This window comes from Malurus melanocephalus, unplaced genomic scaffold (genome assembly GCF_030028575.1).
Source record: "Malurus melanocephalus ecotype Western Australia unplaced genomic scaffold, MMel_1.1 scaffold_1019, whole genome shotgun sequence".
Taxonomy (NCBI): domain Eukaryota; kingdom Metazoa; phylum Chordata; class Aves; order Passeriformes; family Maluridae; genus Malurus; species Malurus melanocephalus.
The window spans coordinates 102,988-115,845 of NW_026624251.1; the positions used below are offsets into that span (position 1 = coordinate 102,988).

Below are 12,858 nucleotides of genomic sequence, written 5' to 3' on the forward strand. Positions count from 1 at the left end.
GCACAAGAAGTGAGTTATGTTTTTCTCCACCAAAATTTCTGTTTGAGTATGGAATTCAAACAGAAGGATTGACAGATTGACAGGAGAAAAAAAAATAAAAGGCTTCCATTAATGATAATTTTAAAGAGTGTTGTGGTTCAAGTGTGCTCCAAGCTCCACCAGGAGGAGTCACCCCAATTCCTGTGCTGTTCACAACTCCCACCATAGAGCACAGAACACAAAAATGGTGGAAAAAGAAGCGTTACAAGCAGATGTGTTTTGTTTCTACACGAATGAACAACTCTAGCAGCAAAGCACCATAATCCAAACATGACTTCTAGCAGCACATATTTATACATTCCTTTCATATTCATACTRCTTTCACTGAATAACAGCTAAGCCTGCTCTTTATTTCCTAATAAAAACTAATTCTCCTGAAGGCACATTGTTATTGCTCTGACTCTYAAAAGTTTGGCTTTTTTATTTCCTTGTGCTCATTCTAACACTTCTATTTCTATTGTGAATAACCTCATAAGCGTTTGTTACTCACCTTTTCCATGCAATTTATGATTTCAGAGTGCCATCATACAGAAACCTGTCTATAAGTGTTATTTCAAGCAGCATCAGTCAACCTGTCCTCAGACCAAAACCTTTCCCTTACTCTTGATCAGCCTGTCAAGCTTTTTTGCTTTCTTGTATATGATCTRTATAGAGTATTCAAGATGTGGGAGTGATATGGATTTATTCAGCATCACAGTTCAGTACCTGCACTGCTTTATCCTTTCCCAATCATTTCCACCAATCTATTTTCCTTTTGATCACAACAACCCACAGAACTGGCATTTTCCCCAGCTGGACAGCCTTTTTCATGATTTAATTGATTTCCACTGCTGATTGCTCGTCAATCTATTTCTCTCACAGATACACACATGTCACTGTTGTCACGTTATTTCTTGACTGCTCCCTAAAACTTTATTTAAACAAAATGTTTATTTTCCTTGAGCAGTAACCCTTAAAATTAACCTGCTCAGACATCCCATCACCAGCTGACAGATGACCATTTACTCTGACAATCTCTCAACATGCATTTCCTACAACCAACTTATTCCCTGTATTAACTTCATACCAAAGTTGCCCCTTTGTAAAACCAAATTTTAGTGAGACAAGGTTTGATCTCATACTCTAAAGGTGCACTACGCCTTCAAATATCTGCACTGCAGTAACATCAAAGTTGCTTTCAAATTGCTGATGATCAATTCTAACTCATATTTAAAACCAGTTTCAGATTTAATCTTCTACTCACTGTCAATACTTTCAATAGAATTGCTTTTCCCAAGGCTAAAGTAGTCAGTCAAGTTGAATCTTTATGTCTCCTGATTATATCTGATTATTTTTAGCAGTGATCATTGACATTTGCAGGTTAGGACTAATCAGATATGCAAGTTCTAAGTAAGTATTTTATTTCCTCTAACCACTCTGCTACATTTTTTAATCATTCATTTCAAAAATTAGTCAGGATGAAAAATTACACATTCACCACAAAACTAAATACAAAACAATATTCTTAGAAGAAAGCCAGCACTATTCTTGATAAAGCTCAGACAAATAGTAAATTCATGTTATAATACATATACCAAACTTTCTGCTAGCTTTGAGGAAAAAAGAATGTACACAAGATTGAGATAAAAATATCAAAGTAATAAAAATTTTCATATCTCCCTATCTTAAGCTGCATTTCTTTAAGAAGTTATTTAYTCTAAATAGCTGACCATCTGGGCCTCAACAGAATATTGTAACTAAACAATGCTATGAAGTTTAATGTTTTCATATTTTAATTACAAAACAGCCCAGTCATACTGATATACAATATATTCAACAGTTATTGTACTGTTTGTCCTGATCTTTAAATACAAACTTCATCTACAAAAATAAATATAATGCCACAGCCATGTTTGGTTTGTAATTTTAATTCAGATTAATACCTTGGAGAAATGGGAAAAAATGTGTGAGAAATTCACAGCTTTCTAAGTGTTTTCAAGCTGTGATCCTTCCATTGCTCTATATTTACCCCTCTTATCACTCTCCTCAGTAGTGCACTGTCCTCCTGGTACAGCTTCTCGTGACTAAAATAGACCTTCTTTGCAGCAAGTGGATTTTTAAATTAAAAAGTCTTCCTAGAAATCCTGAATTTGCCATTTTAACAGCATTCCTGACACATGGCTTTCATTCTGGAAGATGAGAGGGCCTCAAGCTCCTTTTCCTGAGAATATTGTGCATTAGGAGAGAAGCCTTCCACAATCCCCTGTGGTTTACTGACAGATGAACTTATCATGCACTGAAATCTCTCACTCCAACTTCATTACCTTAAATTAGCATCTGTCCTAGATTGACTGAAATACTGTGGCTTCAGGCTAAGAATTTATTTAGCTCTGCTCTACTTTACTTCAATCAAAATAACGTTCATGACATATATTAAAAACTAATAAACTTTCACCCACATAACTGACCCAGATGCAGATCTGTGGAGATGAAACTAAAACATGTTCATCCTTCTGTGCTCTATTCATACTGACAATCTGCAGTGTAAATCTAYTGYTAATTTTATTTTGGGATTCTAACCTGTGCGCTATTTTGTTTATTTATTGCAAAATAACTACAAATTAAAAAAGAATAACAAGTAATCAGGCAGTGTCATATTTTCTTTAACTCAAATAAAAAGGTACGGGAGATTTTGAGAAAGAAATTGCTTCTGCTGAAAGAAAATAATTCAGAGCAAACCCAGAAGGCCAATCATAAATCACAATCCGGAGTTTCCTACATCACAAAAGCTGCAATTATGCAACTTGATCCTTGAACTTCTTGATTTTGGCAAAAAACAACTGAAAACTCTTCTACAGCTTGTACTTGCCTGGGGGCCAAGGTATCTGTGACTGTGGAGTGCTGACTGATGTCTCCCTAGGCTACAGAACCCCTCCGAAAATGCTGCCTGGCCCCAGTCCAAACAGAAAAGAGTTGTGCTTTTCCTGACAGCAAGGAAAGGCAAACAGGAACTCTAGTGCTACTCGAAAAACACAAATAAGGGACACGGCTCCTCAAAACCCCAAGTTTGAAAGCTGACCAATTAAAGGAAAATTGCCAAAGAACCCTAAACAAACAAAAGCACTAAAAAAAACGCAAACAAAAAAATCCCAAAACAAACAAAAAACCCATAAAAACCCTCACAAACAAACAAAAAACCTAAACAACAAACCAACAAAAACCTCACCTAAAAAAAACCAAACTAACAAACAAGACACAAAAACCCCCACACTAATTGAAAGKTGTGTGCAGAGATACATATTTACTCCATCCATATTTTAACAGCCTGGGCACACATACAATCTTAAGTTGAAGTCAGACGGCTTTTTCGAATAAAACCTCACCTTAAAAAGTAAATTCTGAAGAATAAAAGGAATGAGTGGCTTATTTCATAAAGTGATGAAGTCCAAGAGACTTGACATCCACTGRTAAACAGTAACATTCTCCTTCAATATACATTAATCACTATTATTTAAAATAAAACTAGCGGAAAAATGTATCCTGACAATATATGTCACATATTGTGAAATAGATGAGAGGTCACAGTTGTCACCATGCTTGGACACATTAACAGTGAATTGCACTCATTGCCTTTCCTTTTTTCTATGTGCTATTAGAGAGCATTCTTCAAATCTTTGGCCTTCCAGTGTGCAGAGAGAATTTTACTTGCTGGTACTCCTTTACATTGAAGCTACAGCCATTATTTTGAGTATATAACTAATACACCTACAATACATCTACAAAGTTATCCAAAACCATAGGGATCTCATATTTTCAAATCARGGTTGCTCAGAATCCACTAACATAAAAGTCTAAGTGTCTTACCGAGCACTACAAACCCTGGATGAGAAGGAAAACATAATGCTATTTCTCAGCATTAAAAAAAAAACAAAACCCAAACAGAAAGTATACATGAGATGAATTCTAAAGTCGTTCGTGTTAACATCAACTTCTTGCCAGAAAAGCTGAAATTTATCCAGAGAACATGGAACATTCTGTAACTAATTTGTGGTCATCCTCCAGCAGTATTTTTTACTTYTCTATTTTTATGCATAAAATAATCACAAAATAGTCCTTTGTTATATCTGACAATAAATAATACACATTGCTTTTTGTTCAGCATTCCTATCTTGCATGTTACATTCTAAGCTATATATATATTAATTGTATATTAAATATTATATATAGATATATGTGCACTCCATAAAAACTTCTTCCACATGGGTCGTGTGCACCTGACTTCATCTAGGACTGAATACAACAGTTCAAGGCAAATTCATATACAGATWTTTATATACTAAAGAATATGGATTCCTCTCCCTCCCCAAGAGAAGAATAATTAATTATTCTACAAATAATACAGATATTTCTGTACAAAAAGAATACTTATTTCCCCCCTTAGAGGAACAGTAATAAATTATTCTGCAAATATTTACCTTGTGGCTGACGACTTGGATGATAAATCTGGAGATCAAATGGCTGAGCGCTTGTTTTTTGTATTACACTGACATTTTGGCCAGTCCATTTATTGGCTTTGGCGAGGGTATTGGTCCTCCAATCTGTCCAATAAACTTCACTCCCATACAAAGAAACAGCAAAAGGGTGAGAAAGATATTCGTGACCCCGTATAATCTCTATCATGCTGGTTCCATCATACAATGCRGAATAAATGGCATCCGATCTACAAGACAACCCCAAATTTGAGATAATGTAAAAATAAAATAAAAAAAAAAATCACACAATCATTTTATGACATTGGTCAAAATGTGTAAAAACCTTACTCTGTAAGAGTGGTAAGACCAAACAATTTTTGCAATTAACTTCAGAAAAGTTTAAGTTCATATTATTAATTTAACTAGACATATGAAATACTATGGTTTAACATACATATGAATACTATGGTTTTCTTGTATAATGTTTTAATTTACCTCCATACTGTGAATAGTACAATAGGAAAAGTGATTTTATTTCAGACGAATTTAGAGGAAAAATAGTGAACTTGGGCCTTCCATGGATGAGGGTTGGGAGGACTTTTGGGAGCTGCTCTCTAAGGCACAAGGAGCCAGGAGCTGGCAGGGCGATTAAAATCATTTACATTTTGGACATGTGCCTCTCCAGTGCTCTTTATAGCCATAATATCATAACTTTTATATGGAGGAATAAGGATTTATCCACAAGGATGCTGTCCCCACTTTACCTGGCRTCTGTCCACACTATTCTTTTCTCAAAGTGATCCACGGTCAGGCCGTTGGGCCAGGCTCCCGTGTCCATGTCCTTGTAGATGATCTTCCTCTCCGCCCCACTCATGGAAGCGGATTCGATGCGAGGGAAATTTGCATCCCAGTCGGTCCARAACAGAATGCTGGTGAGAGGAAAAGAAAAGGGAGAGAAGAAAAGATTAAGGCATGAAGAATAATCTGAAATGCTTTTATTATGCAGCAGTTGGAAAAAAAAAGGTTCAAACATTCACATGCTTTAAATGAAAGGATTAAACATAGATCAATTTGGGAAAYTGTATAAATTCTGTGAAGTAATAGGGTAACATGGAGGTGATATTTCATTACTGGTATTAGAGCCATCATGAAAATAAAGAAATTTTTTAGGAACTAGGGGTTTAATAGCATTCCTTTTTTCATGTCCATTTATACAGTAGCAGCTTGYCTTGTCTTCCCTCTATAATTAGAAACCCAGCTCATTAAAGAAAAAAATATAATGAGAGTTTTTTGAAAGCAATCCACAGATGAGAAGAATGGGGAGGGAAGAATAGGAAGAAAGGTGATTTGAGGTAGCAGGGATCAAGGAACAGCCTAAACCAGAGATTTTCAGCTGCTATTAAGAGTGTTCTAGTGAAGACCCCTGGATTTTAGTAAGACACTAACGAATTTTATACAAATTAGACTTGCTAAGAAAACTTCAAAGACGTGTTGTATTGCCATCTCTCTCAGCTTTGTACTACCTCCAATGTTCTTCCAGTAAGGAGAACTTTCATCTGCATAACCAAAGAAGTATCTTGTTAAATAACAGAAGCAGCATCACCAAGAAGACACAAATTCACTCTAACTGTTCTTAGCTTACTGAATTTTTAACAACACATGGACTTGTTAAAGGAAAATAATACCTTTGATAGGAAAACTTGTGGTTCATAGTAAAGAGTTAATTGAAAAAAGCCAGACTACAGCCAAAGTTTTGACAAGTTTTCTTATTTCCCACTAAAATACCTTCAACTTTAAGAGTCAGGGAGGTTTTATGGGATGAGCCCACTGGTGCTGAGTTTCTGTTTGTGCAGACCTGTTCAGGTATGTGTGTATCTAGAGATGTTTATTTTGCACACATTTGTACATGTGTGGACTGAGAAAACCTTCTCAGCCCCACTGCAGGCTGGAATGCAGCTCTGACAGCTTTGCCTCCATTGGGATACAGGATTTGTGCAGTCCTAACACAACCCTTTTCCTTGAATCACCAGTGTTTATCCATATTTATTTGTGGAAGGATTGAGGAGCTATTCCTGTCTACATTTAAAGATTTTTTTTTCTTTCCTGACATCAAACACAATGCAGCATCAATTGCTTCTAGCTCTTCAAAAGGCAGATTAAGCCTTCAGTTTCAGGAAGAGTGGGGATTTKATTTTTTTTTTTTTCCCTCCCAACCATTTAATTTGAACAACTTCTCTGCCAATTTTTCTGTCAACAGGATGCCTCTTTTTAAAGATCTTTATAGATAAGCGATGCACTCTGTAAATAAGCTTCCTAGCATCTCAGTTGAGAGGGCAGTAGCTTTAATCACTAAAATATGTACATTCTAATTCACAATTTAGGATCACAGAATCTGGGATTTTGATCAATTTTTATTTTTATGCTCACAGCTTTGCTTCTGAGAGAAATACTCAGTGAAGACACATGACAGATCATAGCAAATTCCTAAACAAAATATAATTACTTTGTAAACTTGTAATTTGTATTATTTTTGGCTACATTTAATTTGTGGTGGGTGTTTTTTTGCTTTTGTTGGGGTTTTTTGTTTGTGGGTGGGATTGTTTTGTTTTGGGGTTCTTTTTTTTTGTTGATTGTTTGGTTTGTTTTCCTCTCTGAAAGCACAATAATTATGGGAAGAGAATGCAGCTATTGACTATTACCTGCTATTTTGGTTTATAGAATACCCCTAATGAATAGGTAGAAAAAAATACTGACAGAAGCTGGCAAGCATTATCTCCACTTTAGAGATGAAAAACAGACACCAAAGGTGTGATTTACCTCACCCAGCCATTTGCTTCCAGTAGCATCTAAAATGTATTTTTACAGGCCCACCAAAAACACACACACACACAAAAATAAGGTCTCTAAGTGAGAAGAATCACCTGGGCAACATCTAAATCTGTCCATTAACCACACAGAAAGGTTTGAGCAAAGGCTCCAGTTATTGTTTTCCACATTTTGAAAAAAAAATAAATGAAAGAACMGCATGGCAAGGTAAGTAATTTGCCAACAAACAGATCCCTGTATSTCTTGATTTGCCATTTTAAATCCTTTTCACTCAGAAAAAAACCCACACTAATAATGGATTATCACTCAAAACATACTTTCAAGGATTATTAAAGGTAAATTAGAAACTATAACCTACAGCCAAAAAAAAAAAATAAAAAAAATCTCACATTTAAACATCTAACTTTAAAATACTTTGAACAAAGAAAACCAATGTTTTTATAATATATAATTACCCATATCTAGGATCCAAAGCAATAGCCCTGGGGTGCTCCATAGCTCCAGCTATTAGTGTTGTCCTCAAGGTCCCATCTAGTTTTGCCACTTCAATTTGGTCCAAATTGCTGTCTATCCAGTAAATGTTTCCTGCAATCCAATCTACAGTTAGACCTTCAGGTGTGGCCAGGCCATGCTGTACCACAACCTCAATGGCACTCACACCTTAGAGAGAAGAAAAAAAAGAGAAGGAAGGAAACAAAAAAACAAAACAAAACAAAACAACAAAAAAAAAAAGCCATGCTGTACCACAACCTCAATGGCACTCACACCTTAGAGAGAAGAAAAAAAAGAGAAGGAAGGAAACAAAAAAACAAAACAAAACAAAACAACAAAAAAAAAAAAAAAAAAAAAAAAAAAAACCAAAAAGAAAAAAAAAAAAAAAAAAAGAGAGAGGACAAAAGATGGTTAAAGTGGTAAAGTGAACATGGACATACAAGTTATCAGGTGCTCTTGGAGTGAATTCTGAATTATTTGGAGTTTGTTTTTTTAGATTAAAGCACTGGAACCTACGCTTCCACAAAGAACATTTTGTAGGAACTCTTTTGTATATATTATGAGATTGCATTGAGTAATAGGCCATCATGATGACACCAGAGCAAAGAAAAAGTCTTTCTGGATGCTATAAAATTTTGAAGCAGAWTTTTTCACCTAAAGAGAGGAGATAAATTAACAGGCATCCGATAAAGTCTTATATTTTTTTTTAATAAGGTGAAGATAAACTGTAAAAAATGAAATAAATCAATATTGCACTCATTGGACCAGGAAGAAATACCAGCCCTTGGCATTTGCCATTTTCTTCAGCCTAAAGCACATTACAAAAGGAAACTTTGATAATACAAGCTTTTTCCTGGCTAGACATCGAGTACAACTCAGATATAGACCTTTTCAAAGGCAGAATGCATCATAAATTCTGTTTCTGGGCATGGCAGCTCACTTACGACTGACCAGGTCTATCACCCTGTAACTGCAGCAGTTCTTACTGTTAAGAAAATAAAGATTGAACTCATACCTCCAGTGTCAGAGAGCTTGCCTCTGTAAATTTTGTCCTCCACCACATCTGTCCAGTACAGCAAGCTCTGACTGAAATGAAAATCCAGGGCGATTGTATTTCTTAAACCAGGAACTAAGAGGCTGTAGTCACGCTTGTGGAGATCAATTTTTCTGATCTCGTGTCGAATAGAAAAAATTATGAAAGCCTCAAACGGATCTGGAAGCACAAGATTAAACATTTCAAAAGAATAATAAAAAATACATTGTTACAAATGGATATAAATGACAAGGGGAAGGTGAACAACAGAACACTTTATCAGGAGAAACAGATGATTAAAACAATTCATCTTTTGATAAGGAGTCTTTCAATTACTTTTTCAGTCCAACAGACTTCTTAATTCTCCCTTCTAGCATTATCTTTGATCCCAACTAGAGATATTACACATTAAATTTGGGAATATCACACTCAACTATTKAACTGTATTTTGTAGCTCTAGTACAATGAGCCCATAAATAGAGCTTTTAAAAGTCACATTATGAAATCTAAAATCTGCTTGTCAAAAGCTTTAGAAAAAAATAAACCATTAAAATATTCATTGTTTCAAAGGCAAATTAGCTGAAACGATTTACTAATATACTTTTTGAATATATGTRTTCTATGTACTTTTTGAATGCACAGTGTAACTTGTGTTTTCAACTGAAGGTCTTAAAAAAAGCCCTCATGCCAAACCAACCAAGCAAGAAAATGAACATTTTATGTGCTYATTGATACATGTCATCACAAATCTGGCTACCAATGACTTTCTCCTTCCACTTTTAATCAATTAATGTTACGTGATTTGTGCCAGTGAGTTTATATCAAAGTGAATAAAAACATGCTCTGCATTGGTCAACCATACTATGAAATTGATTTTTTTTTTTTAATTACAGTTCTTACATAGATTAGGAAAGGTTTTTCAAGCAAGTAGCTGTGTTAATAAAACAAAGGAAGACAACAATTGGATTCTATAAACTGGTGAATCAAACCAGTATATCCACTTTAATAAAGTTATTTTTTTAAAGCAATACTTTTTCGCGGGGAGGGAGTCGGGTTTTTCCCCCAGTTTTTTCTCCTAGAGTGAAACACAGATTATACTGGGAAGTTTGCTTTGCACAGAATTAACCCCCCCATTTGTATAACACACAGATTATTGACAGTTTAAAGCAATAGGCAATACCCCTGCTTCTCCACTAAAATAGAAGTTCAAGACCCCTGAGAGTCTCTGAAAAGAATCAGTTTATTTCTTGCTCATTCACGTGAATATTACACAGCCTGTTCACCTCCTCTTGCAGTCCCTCACCAGAGACACAGCTCCTTTTCTCCTGATTCCCACTGCCTAAATCTGGGATGTTTTACACTAATCAAGTACCTCAGCAGAGCTGTGTTTCTGCTCCTCAAGCACTTGTTCACATCCTGCCCTGAACTTTCCAAATGATCCTCCTGTTTGTTAAAGCAACGAATGACTTTGTGCAAAGCAAATTTTTCAAAGCTGTGCAGCGGTTAAATAATTTAGTGCAGAACAGGATCACTGCCGTTAGCAGCTATTCACAGGTACCAGTTACCTCAACTTGAGAGACACTTTCACAGCACTTCCCAAATTCTGATAAATTGGCAGCTTTTATGCAAGAGGCCTATGGGGTTTTGGCAATTCCAATGCATAAGGATTTTTTTTTTAATTTCCCAGTAATTAACAACACAACAGGAGAGAAAAAAAATAAAGTAATCAATGTGTGTTATGTTGGGTTGGGATCTTTTCATTCAAAGTACAAGAACTACTTATCTGAAGATAAGGATAATTTGCACCATAGATTACTTAAGAAAGAATTAAATGGGATCTTGATAGGATTTACCCTTGAAATAAATATGACAAAACCCTTCCCCTAAGTTTGGTTGACAACACCCTACAACACCCTCCTTTGAACACAGCTCCTAAAGAAGAGAGAATCAATACAGAAATGCAAGAGGAAACAAACAGGTGTTCCAAAAGTTCTAAAAATTATGGTCTGCAAGGGAAGAAGGAACAATTTGGAGCTGCTTAGTCTAAAAAAAAAATGGAATAGCATGAAATTCCCCCAAGACATGAAAGGCTTATGAATTGAAAATGGGAAAAATCCTGTTTTCTGTATAAATGACAAGTAGGCCAAGGATTAAAGGCTTAAACTGGACCAGGAAGACAGAAAGAGCAGAAAAACAAAAATCTTAAGGAGAGTGAGGCAACAAAACATCTCACCCCTGGGAAACTTGGAGTTTACCACTGAAGGAGTCTTGAAGGTCTCAGAAAGCAGAAAAAATGGCAGTTTTAGCCTGGCTTTGATCTTCCTTCCACACCCCGATCATTCAATGGCTCGATAAAATGAGCTACGTTAGAGTGAATTGGAATTTTCAGGTTGAATCAAGTAATTTTTTTTTTTTTTTTAATATGCTTTCATCACCTGATAAACCCAAAGTTTGGTGTCATTTTCCTGATTGCTCTTCTAGAAATTTAGAGCAAATACTTTTTATTCTGCAAGTTGATTACGAGCATTTTTGGAACATCTCAAATTAGTATAATGATTATTGACTACATTCTTTAGGACTTCTACATTCTTGAAGAAAACTAACTGTTAACAATTTATTAGAGAAAAATCCTACATTTCTGAACTTTCTGATATCATAAACTCATCAGAGTTTTTTTTACTAAAAAGGTTAGTGTATAAAATATAAGATGCAAAGTATTAACTGCACAAAAAGCTGTAAAAAAGCCCTCTAATAGAAAAAAAAAAAAAGCCTAAACAATGTGATTTAAAAAGACTGTATAAAGAATAATGCTTCATATTTTCCAATGGGTTAAATTTAAAATTCTTTCTTAGGAAAAAWTCTAACTGAAGCTTGTAGTTTGATTGAAGCTTACTCTAACAACAGCAGCACAGCAAGCAATCTACACTGTGCTTTTATGAAAATTACCTCAAAGAAAAAACATAACTTCATAAAGATTCTGAAGAAAACCTCCATTAAAAGTTTGACACTGCTCAGAGAGGATTGGACTACTCCCCMCTGCATTTTAGTATTGAAAGATATCTGGAAATTATAACAAAATTGAATTTCAAACCAACTAAGACAGATCAAACATAGAGACACATCATCCTCTTTTCCAAACACATACATATAGATATATGAACAGAGTTCCCACTGCTTAGAAAAGGCTGACATTCAATTTTAAACTAAGCTAAGTGTTTCTCAGTTCATCTAACATTTATTACAACAAAGTCTGAAAGGTTGAATGTAAACATGAAATTTAAATATCTTTTAAGAACAGTATTTTTTTCCCCCTGAATGGTTATTATCATTTAAAAGAGCAAGTGCAATATATCAGCACAACTTATTTTGAAATGTTTTCCAAGGGAAACCAGAACATGAGTATGAAAACATATAATTTGTATTGACTTTCTACTGGAATAATGGAGCTCTGTAACATATTCTTGGGGCAATCAATACAAATTTAAATGTAAAGGAAACATTTAGCGTTTGGGAAGTCAGTAATGTAACAATGCCAGAACAGCAAAAAGAAAATGAGATGAAAATGAGACATGGAAATTGAACAAACTCTGAAGGAAAAGAAAGACAACACTGAAAACCTTCAAGAAATGAAAATAACTTAAGTAGAAAAAAAGAGAAAACAGTGGAAACTGCGAAAGGCTTTGAAAGAGAATCTAGAAAGAGAAGAATTTCTCAGTTCAAGCATTTTAAGTCTATATACTCATTACTCTGTAATTAATTATATTTCTCTTGCAATTCATTAGAATCCTCTGACAAACACGTTTTGGTTCTGATATGCAATCAGCACAAAAAGCTAGAATTACGCAATTACTGCATTTTCAGCATTTCTATTCCCATTTTTATGGGCTCATAAATAAATCTTTTTACAATATTCCAAAAATGTGCTGCACACTAACTTTACATTCTATTGCTGTGTACTTGTGAAATGTTTCCTATGTACAGGAAAATGCTATTTCAGATAGAAAAGAAAAAAAAAAA

The 12,858-nt window shown here is 34.9% G+C and overlaps 1 protein-coding gene across 1 annotated transcript in view; it reads right to left on the reverse strand.

Annotated features, from left to right (window-relative positions):
- Window positions 1–9,021, reverse strand: part of LRP1B (LDL receptor related protein 1B) — a gene marked incomplete at both ends in the record, with an annotated part of 111,617 nt that extends 102,596 nt beyond the window's left edge. Inside the window, 4 exons of the mRNA XM_057386638.1 lie at window positions 4,494–4,738; window positions 5,255–5,419; window positions 7,772–7,976; window positions 8,824–9,021. Of these exons, the coding sequence (XP_057242621.1) occupies window positions 4,494–4,738; window positions 5,255–5,419; window positions 7,772–7,976; window positions 8,824–9,021 (813 nt within the window). The remainder of the gene's footprint in view (window positions 1–4,493; window positions 4,739–5,254; window positions 5,420–7,771; window positions 7,977–8,823) is intronic.
- Window positions 9,022–12,858: the final 3,837 nt, after the last annotated feature.